Raw genomic sequence first — 17,055 nt, forward strand, 5'->3', positions numbered from 1 at the left:
TTATTATTAAAAGAAATGATTTTAAGCACATAAACAGGCCTACAAATTACGACTATGATAACTCCTAACACCTCTAGGTCTGCCACTTCTTCTAGGTGCTGCCCTGACATCTGCAGCAAGGGTGGAGACAGCCTGTACAATGGTTGGCCCTGTTGCCTCTGATGAATTTGACATGTGTCCTCTGGAGAGCTGAGGCCTTGAGGGCTCCGGCTTGCTTTGGCTGTCCTCCTGTGGGCCATCTGCTCCCTCTGCTGTGACAGAGAACAAGGTTGAGGGGGTCACAGGCAAAGGGGACTCGGAGAGAGAGGACAGCCTCTGAGATTCCTGGGTGGATAACCCAGGTGTGTCCAGCCGCCACTCGTCCTCCCTTCAGGTGATTGAGGGCCCCGGCCTTACTCCTTGAGGGAAAGGAGCACCTGGATGGATGTCAAGGTGCCTTGTTTCTCTCTCTCATTGCCACTGCGGTAACTCACCCAGGGCCACTGCAAATGGGGTGCAGGTCTGCATGCATCTCCATGTTCTGCTAGACCAGAGTCTCCATGGTGTCTGCTGTCCTACCCTTGGAGACGTCCATATGCACACATGTGGGTACCACTTCATCAGACAGCAGGCGGACACACTCATCCGACTCACATGCCACTCTGTTGAGGCTTCCAACAGCTCTGCATGATGTTCCCTCGCCTTCTGCTGACTCTCCAGGATGAGTTGGAAGGTTGAATACAGAGTCTTGTTTCTAGCAGAGCTCCAAGTGCTGGGGAGCTAGGCTGAACCTGCCTCCTCTTGCTAAGGACACGTGTCCACCATGCAACAACCAGACTGTGAACACGAACCTGCTCTAGATCTAGGTCCCACTGAGGTGTGTATCTCTGCGCTGGTGCAGGGTGTGGTTAAGCACTGTGATGGGTCTTCCAGGTTGCTTATTTCCAGCTCTTCACTGGAGGAGGTGTCCTCTTGGCTGGAGGTGAGGATGTGAATGGAGTTGAGGGATTGGCTGGCTGAGGGTGTCGGTCGCTTGGCAGAGCTCCCTGTGAACCAAAGTAGAGATAATTAGTGCATGGCAGCAGAGTCAAAAGCAGGAGAGAGAGCACTCACAGCCATGTTGAGAGAGGGATGATGTTGTGTAGGATCCTCACGTGGGTGTTCACCGCCAACCTCACCGTTGCTGCAGGCACGGTCCACTTCTTCACCAGTCAGCCCAATGGCATAATGCTCAAAGTCAATGAGGGGCCTAATGTGGGCCAGTCCATTCCCGGTCTGGGACCTCTCCCTGCTGCTGTGAGCCAGCTTCTCCTGCATGAAAACAGATGGAGAGAGTGTGAGCAGGACGCATGGCACTGTGTAGAATGTTTGTGTGGTGAGGATGGACAGGATGAGGACGCGAGGTCCAGATGATATGAGCCTGATGGAGATGTGAGGGTGTGTATGAGAGTTAGTGGTGTTGTCTCTAGAGATGTGAGATCCCTGTGGATGTGCGATGGGTTTGTGAGTGTGTGAGTTGAGAGTGCTGAGAAGAGTGAGTTACCCTGGCAGAACGGATGAGATCATTCATCCTCTTCCTGCACTGGACAGCTGACCTCCTCTGTGCTCCGGTGGCACTGACTGCTGCTGCCACCATCTCCCAGGCCGGATTGGTGACTCTGGTGGTCTCCCTGTGACCAGAGCGGGGTTAGAGAACATTGTGGCGGCCTTCCACTGTGTCCAGCAGGTGCCCCAGAGAGGCTTCGCTAAATTTGGGGGCTGCCGCCTTCTTTGCTTTTGGGGCCATGAAGTAGCCTGCACTCTGGTGCACTTTAAATATGGCGTCCGGAGCAAGGAAACGCTGAGGTCAAGGCCTGGTGGGCAAATCTGAGCCCGCCCGCCAGTGATCCTGAGTGTTTCCCATGAATGCATTTTCAATGAGGCAGGATGCGCTGAGAATGGGATGAAAAGACGTGAGAACCCGCCATTGCAGCCTGAGGGTAAAATGACTTTTCTCAAGCCTATTTCCGCACTTAGTGCAAATCTGGAACGATTCCGTCTGTGAAGTGTCAAACTTTAAAATTTGTAAGGATTTCCATCCTCCCCCCAACCCCCTCCCCTGGAAAATAAATCTCTTGCCTTCAGCACTTATATTGTCCTTCGGTGATTTAAAAATCTGTCATTCCTGCAATATGCATTTTGATGTACAGCTCCGACTTGAGTTATGACAGGCTTGTGTCTCTTTTGAATTGAAATGGCTGTTTTTTTCCTCAGGCAATTATTTAAAAGCTTAAAAATTTAAATTAGAGAAAAGTTTGATAAGCCCTCATGGATAATGCAGCAAGGTACTTCAGCAATTACCATGCCCCCACCCCCACCACCCACAACACCCAGCCCTCCACAGCTGAGCAGGTCCCCAGTGACCCTGACACCAGCCTCCATAAGAAAATGATCCTGACCTAGGAAATGGGTTTCATGACCGGCGGCAAGGAACCGGTGGCAAGTCCCGCCCCACAGAAGATCCATGCAGAAAAATACAAAGTCAGCCCTTCTGTCTTTATATCTCATTAAGTTACTTTCAGGCTGGTTTTTGAACTGCCAGTATTTTGGGCATGCTTTTTTGTAGCTGTCAGTAAATTTTTCTGGTGTACTGGCTTTCTTGTTTGCAGAATCTTTTGCTAGCCCTGAAGGTAAGTGCCTGCTTCTGTACAGAGGGGCTGTGACCATAGAACAAATCTGTACTCTTGATGTAAAAAAAATGGGAAATGCAGCATTCTTCTGAGTCCTTGACTATTGTTATATCAAATACTGGTTTGCTGAGTTTCATAGCTTTACTTTTGTGAGGCCTCATGCTGACAGTGAGATCTGTAACATAAGTGTATCTGGCATAACAAGGGTTAATGTGGGACTGAGAAGCAGTACCACCCATAGTGTGATGTAAAGAGACATATGACCGAAGACGAGAGTCAGTTGTGGATTGGGAAGAGACTCGTGCAGGAGCAAGTCATACCCTGTATTTATGTACAAAGTTATGTGTTATCAGGAACACTGAGGCCTGAGTTTTCGGGTTGGCGGGCCCGCTCGCTGACGCACAAAATGACCGCGGTGATGGTGGGTGTGCGCCCCGACGTCACCACCCGTCATTCAGATTTTCAGTTTTGCAGGCGCGGAGCTGAGTTGGCTGCGTGCCTACCAAACTGTGAAAGGCCTATTAAGGCCATTTAAATATCAATTAAAACACTTAACTGAGCTGCCTGTACAACTTTAAGGTTGGTGGGCAGGTGAAGAGCCCAGGTGGCCTTCGCATTTATCGTGAAACCTCATCCATGGGCGGAATGAGGTTTCATGAAGATTTTTAAAGTTTTATAAAAATTTTTAATAACATTCATAGACATGTCGCAGTTCATGTGACATTTTCACATGAAGGGACATGCCTTAATTTTTTTTTTTTCTTTATTAAAATTTTCAAAACTTCAACTAATCTTCCTGAGGCAGCTCTGTGCCTCAGGGAGATTTCTGCGCTCTTTCGCGCACATGCACGGAAGAGTGTACTCCCCGACTCAGGCAACCTCTGGGCGCGCATCACGCTGGGCGGGCCAACATAAAATGGCAACGCCCAGCTGATCGCGGGCAGCGATTGGCTGTGTGCCCACCTGCGCCCGCTTCCACCCAGCCCCCCCGACGGGGAGAAAATTCTCCCCCTACTGTTCAACTATACAAGACTCAGAGCCTCTTCATGAGAACTATTGAACATACAACATCAGCAAGGCCTTGCATTTAGTCAGTGAGGTTCATAAAATTGGGCTCAAGACGCAGTTTATCCTTGTGCACATAACTGAGAGAGAACCATTTTGGAGGCTACTTTCAGTCCAGCACTTCAGAGACACCTTGATCTCTCATGAAATGACACTTTAAACAGCCTGGGTCCAATTCTATGAATTTGGGTCAGATACAGTATGAGCCTTACCCAAAAACAAAGCACCACACCATGGCCGATCTGAGCTTAGCAACTCTATGAAGCTTCTTTAAGAACATTTTAGCTGATATCCTTCTCTTCAATCACAACTATTCAAAAATGCCACCTCATACATATGCTGTCCCTAAAAAAATAAGTTGGTTCCATTTTGTAGCTTATTAGTTACTGCAAAGGAACTCTGTCACACGTGAGTTCAAAATAAAAATAAATAGTAATGTTGGGAAAGGGTAAAGGCAATTTGGTGAATGAACAACAGTTTCCACAAGTATAGTATCTTTAATAGCACTTCACAGAGGTGTCAGTGAAAAAAATGGATGTTGAATGAAAGAAGACAGTAGCAGGTGGTGACCAAAACCTTGGTTATGGATGGGAGTTTAAGGAGGTGGAAAAGCGGAGGGTTTAGGAAGGCAGTTCCAGAAAGTGGGACCTGGGTTACTGAAGGTAAGGTGAAGGATGGAGGGCTTGCAGTGCGCCAGATCTGAAGAACAGACAGTAACATCTAGAGGAACTTACAGAGACAGAGAAGGTTAACTCATGGAGGAAGTAAAACACAAGGATGAAACTTTAAAATTTGAATTTGGCAAATCAGGAGCCAATGCAGATCACTGAGGACAGGTGATAATTAAGATGGTGTGAACAGCTAGAGTGTTGGATGATCTGTTGTTAATGAGAGGTGGAGAATGGTAGGTTAGCCAGGGAAGAATTGCAGTAATCAAGTCTGAAGGTAACAAAAGCATAAAAAAGATTTTTGCAACAGATGACCTGAAGTAGTGCTGATGTAACAAAAGTAGAATTATATGATCGCTGTGATGGAGGGGATGTGAGCGTGAAGGTTCACCGTTGAATATTGCTGGATTTGTGAATGGTTTGGTTCAGCCTGGAGTCAGTGACAGGGATACGGTGTATGTGGTGGAGGCTGAAGATAAAGTCTCTCGTCGTCCAAGAGTTTAGCTGGAGAAAGTTATATCTCATTCAAAATAGGTGTTGGGCAAGCAATTTGAGAGTATAGAGTGAGTTTAAAGGTTAAGAGAGTTGTGGAAAGATAGAGCTAGATGTCATTAGCATTCATTTAGAAGTTGACCTGTGCTTTTGCTGATTAGCAGTACTTGCCCAGGGAACACAAGAGAGAAAACAAAGTGATAAAAGTACACATTAAAATAAAATCAAGGGAAAGGTATGAGGGAGAAAAGATAACACAGCCAGCTTGGCATGGGCTTGGGGGCTTCTTAAAATGGAGTGGATCCATTTACACCAATTTTGGATTTTAATGCAACTGAACTCATGCGAGTGCCTTGTAAATTAATGCAGATCAGGGGCTCATGACATCATCTGACACCTGATGCATCTTAACCTGGGCCTTGTGATATGATGCATATGTACCTTAAAAGGAGATGTATCTTGAGCTGCTGTCAATCACTACCACCTCAACAGGATGTGATGTATTAATCTCATGACTTCTATTAAGTCTACAGCAGCAGTTGGTAGGAGTCAAGATATGTATACTTCCAGGGAGCTCTGGATTTCTTTGCCCTTCCTTTCCCCTTTGAGGGGATATACCTTGACTGTGCCTGAACAATTTCCTCTTTGAAAGTAACCCATTGTTCAGCTACAGTTTTTCCACCAACCTTTAGTTCCAGTCTATCCAGCCCAGCTCCGTTCTTGCCCAATTGAAGTCGGCTCTCCCCCAGTTAATTATTCCTACTCTGGGTTGCACATTGTCCTTTTCTACCATCATCCTAAACCTTACAATACAATGATCACTGTCTCCTAAACGTTCCCCCACTGACACCTGATTTACTTGGCCAACCTCAGTTCCAAGAACCAGGTCCAACAGTGCATCCTTTCTTGTTGGACCAGACACACACTGCTGTAGAAAATTCTCCTGAACATAATCTAGGAACTCTTGCCCCTCTCCACCCTTTACATTAGCACTGTAACTAAAGTCTCCCATTATAACTACTCTATAATGTCTGCATATCTCAGTAATTTCCCTCAGATTTTTCCTTTAAATCCTTCCCACTATTTGGCAGTCTATAGACTACACCGAGCAATGTAATTGCACCCTTTTTGTTCCTTAGCTCCAGCCAAATTGATTCTGTCCTTGAACCCTCTGGGACATTCCCTTTCTCCAGCACTGCAATAATCTCCTTAACCAATACTGCCACCTCTTCTCCTTTTCTTCCTTTCCTATCTTTTCTGAACACTTTGTACGCAGGAATATTTAACACCCAGTTCTGTTCTTCCTTGAGCCAGGTCTCTGCTATCGCCACAACATTGTATTTCTACTTGGCAATCTGCATTTATAACTCCCCAATCTTATTTACAATACTCCATGCATTCACATACATGCACAGTAACCCTGATTTAGACTTCACATCCTTCTCCCTCACTCTGACTCCAGTAGTTTACTATTCTCTATACTAGTGCTATCTGTTCCTCCCAGTATTTTGTGAACATTGGTATTCCTCTCTAATATTCTCCCCTGGTTCCCACAACCTTGCCGAGTTAGATTAAAGCCCTCCCAACAGCACTAACAAAACAGCCTGCAAGGAAATCAGTCCCGACTCTGTTCAAGTGCAGCCTGTCCAGCTTGTACAGGTGCCATCTTTCCCTGAGCCAATCCCAGTGTCCCAGCAATTTAAAGCCCTCCCTCCTGCACCATCTTTCCAGCCATGCATTCATCTGCCTTATTCTCCTATTTTTGTACTCACTTACACGTAGCACTGGAAGTAATCCGGAGATTATTACATTTGTGGTCCTGCTTGCTAATTTTTGACCTAATTCCCTAAATTCTGATCGCAGGACCATATCTCCCTTTCTACTTAAGTTATCAGTATCAATGTGGAGTACGACCTCTGGCTGATCACCCTCCCCCAGAAGATTGTCCTGCAGCTGCTCGGTGACATCCTTGATTCTGGCACCAGGGAGGCAACATATCATCCTGGAGTAACGTCTACGGCTGCAGAAACACCTGTCTTGTCCCATAACTAATGCATCCCCTATCACTGTTGTTCTTCCTTCCTTCTTCTCCCCTCCTGTATAGCCAAGCCACTCGTGGTGCCACAAACGTAGCTCTGACTGCACTCCTCTGAGGAACCAGGACCCTCATCAGCATTGAAAATGGAAAACTAATTTGTGAGCAGGACCCCAGAGGACTCCTGAACTACCTGCCTAGTTCTCTTGGATTGCCTGGTGGTCACCCATTCCCTTTCTGCCTCCAGGCTCCTAAGCTGCGATGTGACCACCTATCTAAATGTGCTATCCATATAGCTTTCAACCTCACAGATGTGCCACAGTGACTCCAGCCACCATTTGAGCTCTGAAACCTGGAGCTCAAGGTTCTGCTACTGGCAACACTTCCTGCACATCTTGTCAACCATGACACCGGTAGCGTCCATGACTTCCCACATATTGCAGAACACGCATTCCACTTGACCGAGCTGCCCTGCCATGTCTTAGCTTTATTTTACTTTGATTTATTTATATTACCTTATTATACTTGCCCTGAATTTCCCTTATATCTGGTGTTTCTCACTTAAACCCAAGTATAGCCAGTTTTTTAAAAACATAATGCATTTTTCTAATTTACAACAATTTAAAGACAATCCCTAACAGCAGTTTCTAACCAATCAATGAACTTACGGTTTTCCTTTGATGTCACTATTTGTTTTCTCTCACTCTCCTTTCAAACTCAACATGGGCTGGTTCCGAACTGCTGACTGGTGTGTCACTCCGACTCTCAGTTAAGTGTAGGCCTCAAGTGAGATTTACAATCTCTCGCTCCTGGTTGCTTCCTCGCAATTCCACCGCCCCTCCAACTCCCAGGTATGTGGTGTAGACCTCAAGCCTCGGTCCCGATTTATACTGTCTCACTCTGCGTTGCTTCCTTGCTGGTCCACCGCCTCTCCAACTCCCAGGTAAGTAGAGAAGATCACCTAACTCTCCAGTGTAGATCATCAGCCAACAGGCTGAGTGGCATAATTTGAGCGGCACAATTGTAACCGAATATATATATCCATTCTGAAGGTTTTCATTGTACTGTGGAACCAATGCGGAATTCTATTAGGCATCCAAGTGCAGACAAACCTCCCCAGTAACCACTTGTTGATACTCACAGGAGTACAAGATTCATTACTCAAAAAAGAGGGCAAGATGACAGGTGCCCATGACCAGCATGTGGGTTACGAATTACTCAATCTGAGCATTGGACAAAAAGTTTGAGCGTACACTTAAATGATGACACATGGATTTCAGCAAAATAATTAATAAATGCCCAGAACCAAGATATTACATACGTACACGAAATGGCATTGCGGTGTGACAAAATAGATGCCAAATCAGAACAATATTACAACCAGAAAAAACAAACAAACCTATTGCAAACAGAACATTGTCTAGGATGCAACACAAACAAAGAACCCCTAACCAGAATTCTAAAAATGTAGAGCAACCTCCAGCCAAGATCACCTTAACTAAATCTGGATGGATAAGCAAACGGCCAATATGTTTCAGAGAGATATCAATTTGTTGCTTTGTCGCATGGTTTATTCAGGCAAAATGTGCAGAATTTTACCCTGATCGGGCGGGCGCGCGCCTGACCCAATTGGATGTGAAATTGTGCGATATTTCGGTCAGCGGGAGCATGCAAGTCGGAAGCCCGCCCACCCACCGACAATTAAGAGGCCAATTAAAGTTATTAAAGGTGTAATTGTCTCCGATTCTTCGTGGTCCATCCAACCTTATGGTTGGCGGATGGGCAAATCGGCCAGGCTGACTTTGTATTTTTCATGAAAGCTCATCCAAGGATGAGGTTTCCGTTATTAAATGACAGAAAAATAAAAATCTATGGACAGCAGTTTTATCACGTATATGCTCAGGTGACTGATTGTGATGCTTGAACATTTTTTTCCTGATTTTAAAATCTCTATTTAACGCTTTTCAGGTCTTCAGCTCCCTGAGACAGCTCTCTGCCTTCATGGAGCTCCCTGTCAGCGCTCGCCCGCACTTACATCAGTGCCTGCCCTCCTCCTTCCCCCGCCTCGGCAGCATTGAGCTTCTCCGTGCATGCTTCATGCTGACGAGCAGCTGATTGGCCAGCCAGCGTGAAATTACGTCCGGGGGCCGATTGCGATGAGCAGACTGTTCCCTGGCTGATTCGGGACCTGCCGATTTTGCCCACCCGCCAACCTAAAAATTCTGCCCAATGCTATTTTCTTTTGCTGCCATGTAAATAGTCGACTCTCTAAGGGTAAATCTTTGGTTAGAAAACAGGGGGAATATTGTGAATTGCTCTATATACTCTATGAGAGCACATCTTAAACAGCTAATCACTACCACCTGCACAGGATGTGATCTATTAGGCCCATGAATTTATTCTGTCTACAGCAGCAGATGGTAGGAGTCAAACATGTGTACTTAACCTCCTAGTTAACAGTCTTATCTTCAAATAAAGAACCAACATTATTTTTTCACCAACCCTTGTCATGTGATTGGTATGTTTACATTGAATATACGAACATAACAGGCTTCAGCTGGAAAGCTAACAGGCCTTTACTATCCGGTAAAACAACTATCAGAAGGACAAAGAGGCCCTCCAAATTAAATGGAAAACTTTCCTTTGTAGGGATGAGAGGAATAAGGGTGGTTTTCTGGATCCCACAAGGAAATTCCTGGCCTGTCCTTTCTTCATCCCCGGGGAGATCCTCCTGGAACCACCTCCCTGTGATTTACCTATTTGGTGTTGTGCCTTTGTTGTTTGCTGGCAGCCTCTAGCCACAAAAAATTCTGCTCCCTCTCATAGACCAGGTGCACTTTCTTATCCACCCATCTCTGGGGGGCAACTGTCTGGCTGCATGCAGATGAGCTCCCCACTCACCCAAAACATTACCGGGGTAAAAATCTACTCCCTTTTAGGTTTACCAACTCTTTCAGATAGCCCGGAAGTTTCCTATAATGGAAGAAGAATTTACTAGACACTGCTGCCAGCAACCCAGTCAAAAAAGAATAATTTGCATTTCCCGGCCTGTGCTTTGGTCCTTTCTTTGCCAGCCTATGGGCAAATTCCCAGCTCTCAGAACCAAGCCATCTGTTTTGTTTTTAATACTAATGTGCCCTACTTTTGGGGGAGTTGGGTATTTGTAGCTGCCCTGATGCTGGAACAAGACAGGATTAAGTGAAATAAAACCTCAATATATCAATGGAATGTTGGTTATATTTGCTCTGGCTCTAGGTCTGATTATTTACTCTGACAAGCCGCTGGTGTTTACCACTCACACGGAATAGTACCCTTGTTCTGAAATAATTACAACAACATTGATTTTTGGTTTTTTATGTTTATTGCTTTCCCCTCCTAAACCCTACATCAAAATAGTTTGGCCTCTCACTCTACTTACTTCCCAGCCCAAATGCCAAGTGATTAAATATCACTTGAACAAACCTCCAGATATACATTCAATTCGAGTTGATGAATCTAATGCACAGCCACGCCCCCCACCCCCACCCCCCCCACCCCCCGCAACACCACGTGGAATGCTTAGATTCTCCCTTGATGAAGATAAATAAAATTACATAGGATACCACAGAAGCAGGTCATTTTGCGCAACCGGAAGATGCTTCACACAAGCCTCCTACCAACCTACTTTATCCAACCCTATCAAATATCTTGCTATTCCTTTCTCCTTCATGTACTTATCTAGCCTCCCCTTGAATGCACCTACACTATTCACCTCAACAACTCCATTTGGTAGAAAGTTCTACATTCTAACTACTTTCTGGGTAAAAAATGCTTCTCCCAAATTCCTTTAGTGGATTTATTGGTGACTACTTTATATTTATGATTCCTAGTTTTGCATTCCCCACAAGGAAACACCTTGGACAGAATTTTGCGTTCCCCCATCGACGGGTTTGTAGGTGGGGGGGGTGGGTGGTGAGCATAAAATTCCTTGGATAGGCTTCCTGCTGGATTTCCATCCACCCTGGCCTCTTCACAATTTCACGCTGGTGCAGGTGAGGCCTAGGTCAGCCTGCCCACCCTTTCCCCAATTGGGGCCCTTAAGTGGCCAATTATTGACCATTTAAATGCCGTTTCCCAGCCAGCCTCAATTTTCAGGCTGGCAGAAGGAGTTCTGGGATATGATGGAAGCCTGAAAATAAACTGGGTTCAGGCCTTGTGCAGGAAGGAGGTAGGACTGCCTCCATCAGCAGCCCCCTTTTAACATCGATCTTAAAGTCTGGTAACTGCAGGACCTCCCTCCCTGCCACCGGCCTCTCCGCCAACACCCCAATCCCCCTCTGTCTAACTCCCAGGCCTCTCCTATCCTCCCTGGCCTGAGACCCCCCCAAAACTTACCTGTTCCTGGAATCTCGGGCCTCAGGCTCTGGGGACTGCTGGCAGTCCCAGTCCTGTCCACTGCAGCTTCTGTCGCTGCGGGGACTAGAGAGCTGCTGGCTAATCAAGGTGGTAGAGGCAGAAACTCTAAACACTTTTAAAAAGTACCTGGATCTGCACCTTAAGTGCTGTACGCTGCAGGGCTATGGGCCGGGTGCAGGAAGGTGGGATTAGAAAGGGCACTTGGGTGTCCTTGGGCTGGCATGGACAAGATGGGTCGAATGGCCTCCTTCTGTGCTGTAACTTTTCTATGGTTCTATGATCCCTATTTGTTTCAGTTTTACTAGGATTCCTTGGTGCCTTATTCAGTCAAATTCTGCTTTGATGTCAAGAGCAGTCACTCTCAATTTAACTCTGGAATTCAGGTTCTTTACCCATACAGAAAGGTAAAGAAGCAGAGAATCAAAAGACAAAGAAGTACAGAAGAAGTTTAACAAAAATAAATTCTATGCTTATAGTTATTGCTGGGTGAGAAAATATATGATATTCGGAAAGTACGGGAGTAGGAAGGACAAACATATTTGATGCATGAGATCTGATCACCTTGCATCTTGGAAGTAAATGAACAATGCTTTGCTTCATTTTTCCCTCAAAACAAAGCTTATCTTATCAATTACCTGAAATAAAATGGTCCAGATAAACATCAAGAGAAGGACGAATGGTAATTTTTATTGCACGCATAAATATTAGCTTAAGAATTGTTGTCAAAATTCAGTGAGGCGAATAGCACTTGCCACTATTTATTCAGGCAAGAGCAAACATGTGATTGATTGTAAGAATCAAAAAGTTGTTGCCGGAGATGTGCACTCTGCTGTAGCTTTGCAAAAATAGCATCTTGTTGTCTGGCACATTATACAAATGCTTTGAATGGCGTGAAGCTCCAGTAGAAAGAAAGTTAACTTGCCACAGAAAGTTAAATCAAGTCATTTCAGGTCTAAAAACCCTTTCAAAGTCATGATGAGTGTTAATTACTGCCAGTCAACTTCTTTTACACTGAAAATTAGCTATTTGAAAGGTGGAATCTCATTCCTTTTGGTTTTAATCGTTGTTTGAGATTTAAAATGTTTAAAATTTAATCTCCTCAACTTTTTCTTCCTGCCTCTTTATTCTCTCAATCCAATTTTCCTTTCCCCCTCTTTTCCTCTTTCTGTAACTGATTTTACATTGAATTTACCATTTTAATTTATACTTCCTCATTCAGATTTTGTGCTGCTAACTTCACAATCCTTCATTATGATTGATTAAGGAGATATGCCGTTGCTTTCCCTGTACACTCAGGTTCAAGATTTTGCTGCAGCAGTTCCATTTTGAACTTAAAGCAAGTTGCATGACAAAATATCACGGAAATTAAATGGGCAAAGGCAAGTCTAACTAACAGCAGGCATTGTTCATTGGCCTATAAAAGCAATTTTTGAGTTATTATTTCAACATATTTCCCAAGATATTTTTTGCAGGGTACAAATTGAGGATAGTACTTCTACTAATGTTCGTCATAATTACTGTCAAATTAACATACTTCTGTGTGCTTTAGTGATAATTTCGAATGTTTTCTGTTGCTTTTCAGGATCATGGCTGTGTAAATATAGGTTTAAAAGAAAATCAAGCTGCGCTTGGGGAAAGCAAAGTAAATTATTAGCAGAAAAATGATGAAAAAAGGTACAATGAAAAATCTTTTCAAAAGTGTGAGGGGAAATAACTGTGCCTATTCGACAGTTGAAAGTGTGTCCACATTAACTTCACAGAAAAACAGAAACATATTTAAGGTAAGTGTATGAAATGTAGTATTTGAAGAAAAAAATACTAAATTATTGTCCATGTAAAATAAGAGAATTCATTTTTGCTAAAATAAAACATAAATACATTTGATAGAACTCAAGTATAATATAAGATTTTTGACACCACAAGAGGTGAAAAATGTTAGCTATTCATATGGAAATACATTATTTTGAAATTTAATTTTATGTCTTAGCTGGTTGATGATGGTGATATAACACAGATTGAAAAATTAATGGAGGAAGACCTTGACTGCCTCAGTAGAATGGATGAACATAAATCAACCCCACTACACTACGCTGCTGGAGCAGGTCACCTTGACATTTTGACATTGATCACTGAGCATGCCAACTTTGAAGGTAAATGTTAATTAGATGATAAACTGGAAGGAAGTGTGCACTTTTTACATGTGAGTACAATATAAAGTGCACCAGTTTGTAAGGGGGTATTTTAATATTTCAACCTGTCGCTCATTGTCTTAGCGTACTCAAAGCCAAGCATGGGAAGACCACCTGTTCCAGGTGAGTGGAGACCTAATTTAAATGGCGGTTTAACTGTATGCAGACTAAAGGTTGCACAGTTTCAGATCTGCCAGCAAAAGCTAGTGCTAAACAGCATCCTGGTGGCTGGAAACCTGGACGTTCCAGGAAGTGCCAAGGTATTCTTCACTTTGACCCTGCTCTGTGGCTGGGAAATGAACATTCCTCAAAAGGCTAGAAGAGGAACTGTCGGTCAACAGGTTTAATCTATAAAGACACTAACCGCACATGCCACTGGTTTCAGCCTGTAAAGTGTTAATAAGGACAATTTTAGGTGGCTCTACACTCACCTTGTGTGGTTGGACGAAGAATTGGAGATTTAAATGCAGAGGCCATGGAATTAATGATTGGAAACATAAGACTTCCACCAATTGATTTAGGATTTTCCTTCCCTTAGTGTCACAGGAACACTTAGATTTCAGAGGTTAAGAAAAGGAAAAGGTACCCCGCTTGCCTTGTCCTCAGCATTCCAGGTATCCTTGAGACTGAAATATTCTCTAATTAACACATTAAGTCAAATTTTGAGCTGAGATCCTCCCTTGCATAGTTTGCATTATAAATCACAAGGCATTGGAATCAATCTGCCAAAAAATGTATAATAATCTTTAGGAAATATGATTCTAGTGTATCAAGACCAAAAGAGTCAAAATTAACTATTGTCAGCTCCCAAAAAGATAATTCAACCTCAAGGATTCAATCCCCACTCTGTGCTGACTTTAGGCGGGGAAGTATCATTGGCTACTGTGCTTCAGGGTACGTGAAATGAAGATCATTTAGGGATCGTGCCCCTGCTCAGTGGCCCTTACTGAATGTACAGGCATGTAACTACCTGAATTGTACTCACTGTAGAATGTCACACAAATTAACACCATTTGATGGAAGTATTGATGAAAGTATTGCTCCTTGGTGAAACAATGGGATGGATTTTAACTCTTCTCTGCTGGACAGGAACAGAGCACAGGAAAGGTTAAAATTAGGCAAGTTCGTTTATTGGGCTGAGTTTACTCCCTTTCCTGCCCAAAGTCATTTTCTCTTCACCAGCTTTCTAGCCTGCCAGGGCTCTCACATTAGACAGGCTGAGGTCTAACTGATTAGGATCATATTAGCTGGAGTTCAGAAGAATGAGGGGGTATCTCATAGAAACCTATAAAATTCTAACAGGACTAGACAGGGTAGATGCAGGAAGGATGTTCCCGATGGTGGGGGAGTCCAGAACCAGGGGTCACAGTCTGAGGATATGGGATAGACCATTGAGGACTGAGATGAGGAGAAATTTCTTCACCCAGCGAGTGGTGAGCCTGTGGAATTCATTACCGCAGAAAGTAATTGAGACCAAAACATTTTATGCTTTCAAGAAGGAGTTAGATATAGCTCTTGGGACGAAAGGGATCAAAGGGTATGGGGGGAAAGCGGGAGCAGAGGATTGAGCTGGATGATCAGCCATGATCATAATGAATGGCGGAGCAGGCTCGAAGGGCCGAATGGCCTACTCCTGCTCCTAATTTCTATGTTTCTATGAAATGAAAAAGTCACAGTCAATAATATTATTGACGTGGTTTTTGCTTGATTTCAGCGGGAGATGGGTGTCCAATATTAAAATGAGGCTTAGCCATTAAAATCAGCCTGGATTCACTCCATTCTCTTCCTTTTGGGTCCACTTAGAACTCCCCACATACTGATCTTGCTCCAATTTAAAATCAACCACAATAGTCCAGTCAGGCAGCTGGATAGGACAGGATTAGAGAGAAGAAAAAGATAACAGACTTGGTGGTAATCTACCACCAAGTGAACAGGAGGTAAGCTTATTCCTTACAGATGCAGTTATTACTGACAAAGTAGGTGCCATGAATGCCACCTTGTAGAAGTGTCACCATATATTTTCAGTTAATGATTTAACTGTTCAGTTGGCGGGAGGGTGAAAAGGCCAAGCGGCCTTTGCATTTTTGGCAAAACCTCATCCGCGACCAGTGATTTAAAAAAAATTAATAACTTTTAACACATATTTAAATGTCCTTGCTCATGTGACAGGGACATGTTTTCATTATTTTTAATATCTTTATTTTTATTGTTACAAATCTTCAGGTCCCTGAGGCAGCTCTGTGCCTCAGGGAGCTTTTACTGCATGCATGCACATGCACGCACGTCTGCACTTGTGCTCGTCCCACCCCCACCGCGACAGCGCTGAGCACCACAGTGCATGTTTCATGCTGGCTGGCCGTTAATTGGCCAGCCAGCGTGAAATCCATGTTGGGGCCCGATCGCGGGCGGCAGTCGGCTTCATGACCGCTCCCGGGCTCACCTGCTGCAGTCGCCTGATGAGGGCAAAATTCTGCTCCATGTCTTAGCTTCCAATACGATTTTCTTTTTCCTCCAGGTGGCATCCTCAACTATTTGAGGTTGGCTGAACTATGAGCTTATACCATGACTTTACTATGGGTCAGGGTGCAGAGGCAGGCCCAAAGTCTACCTCAGCTGGAATGGGGTTCAAACCCTGTGCTTTTGGCATCATTTTGAACACAAACCACCTGTCTAGCCAACTGATCTAATCGGCCATCCCCATTTATCTAACACACGAGCTTTAATTACCTAGAATGGTATTTAAATTTAGCTGAACTACGGCACTTAAAAAGGCTCTGAGTTTTAGATAACTTTAGTTAAGTTTTAGTTGCATTTTAGAGGCTGTTTTGACTGTTAACAATTTAGTATTGTTGTTCCATTAGTGAGTTTCTCTCATAATTGCATGTGCCAAATTAATCATTTGCAATCGTTTCAACAATCAAATTTCCTATTTTCTTCTCACCGCCTTCTTTCTCAGACAGTAATTTTTACTGCAGGTGATAATGTAAAACAGCTAATATCTATTCAATAATAATAATTCCTGATTTTAATTTCCAACATTATCACCTGACAATCCTTTGTTTACTAGTTATAGAATATATGAAATAGTAAAATGTCAATAGACATTTGTTGACAAAATCTTGTAGAATGTCCATGAACTAAGCAGTCCCTTTTATTGTTCTTAGACAGGTGCAGTGGTACTTTTAGGCTTTTAATATATCTGTTAGTAGATGTTGATAAAATGTTTCCCTTATAATTATATCTTAAATGTCAACAAGCCAGTTATCCACATTTAATGCTGATCTAAGCATTCATACTCCTGAAAATGGGTGAATAGTTTAGGTAAAGAGAGAAGAGGTTCGCTTCTGTGTGCATTCAAAATTATTTTGGGATCATTATTTCTAAAATTGTGCAGCATTTCACAGCTGGAGAAGCAAATTAAAATCTATGAATTTTACTGTGGGTCAGACCTGGGGTTAGCGTGTTAAATGAAGGCAAGAGTCCAAAGCATTTCCATAACTGTAAAGAAACTAAACCAGACAGAGGAATATTTTGTCAGAGCTTTAGTGCAATGGATTGGCAAA

The 17,055-nt window shown here is 43.7% G+C and overlaps 1 protein-coding gene across 1 annotated transcript in view; it reads left to right on the forward strand.

The window, feature by feature from the left end:
* Window positions 1-2,424: 2,424 nt before the first annotated feature.
* The window catches only part of trpa1b (transient receptor potential cation channel, subfamily A, member 1b), a 150,885-nt gene continuing 136,254 nt past the window's right edge, over window positions 2,425-17,055 (forward strand). Inside the window, exons 1-3 of the mRNA XM_078541229.1 lie at window positions 2,425-2,499; window positions 2,628-2,648; window positions 13,291-13,453. Of these exons, the coding sequence (XP_078397355.1) occupies window positions 2,425-2,499; window positions 2,628-2,648; window positions 13,291-13,453 (259 nt within the window). The remainder of the gene's footprint in view (window positions 2,500-2,627; window positions 2,649-13,290; window positions 13,454-17,055) is intronic.

Source organism: Cetorhinus maximus, chromosome 4 (genome assembly GCF_964194155.1).
Source record: "Cetorhinus maximus chromosome 4, sCetMax3.hap1.1, whole genome shotgun sequence".
Taxonomy (NCBI): domain Eukaryota; kingdom Metazoa; phylum Chordata; class Chondrichthyes; order Lamniformes; family Cetorhinidae; genus Cetorhinus; species Cetorhinus maximus.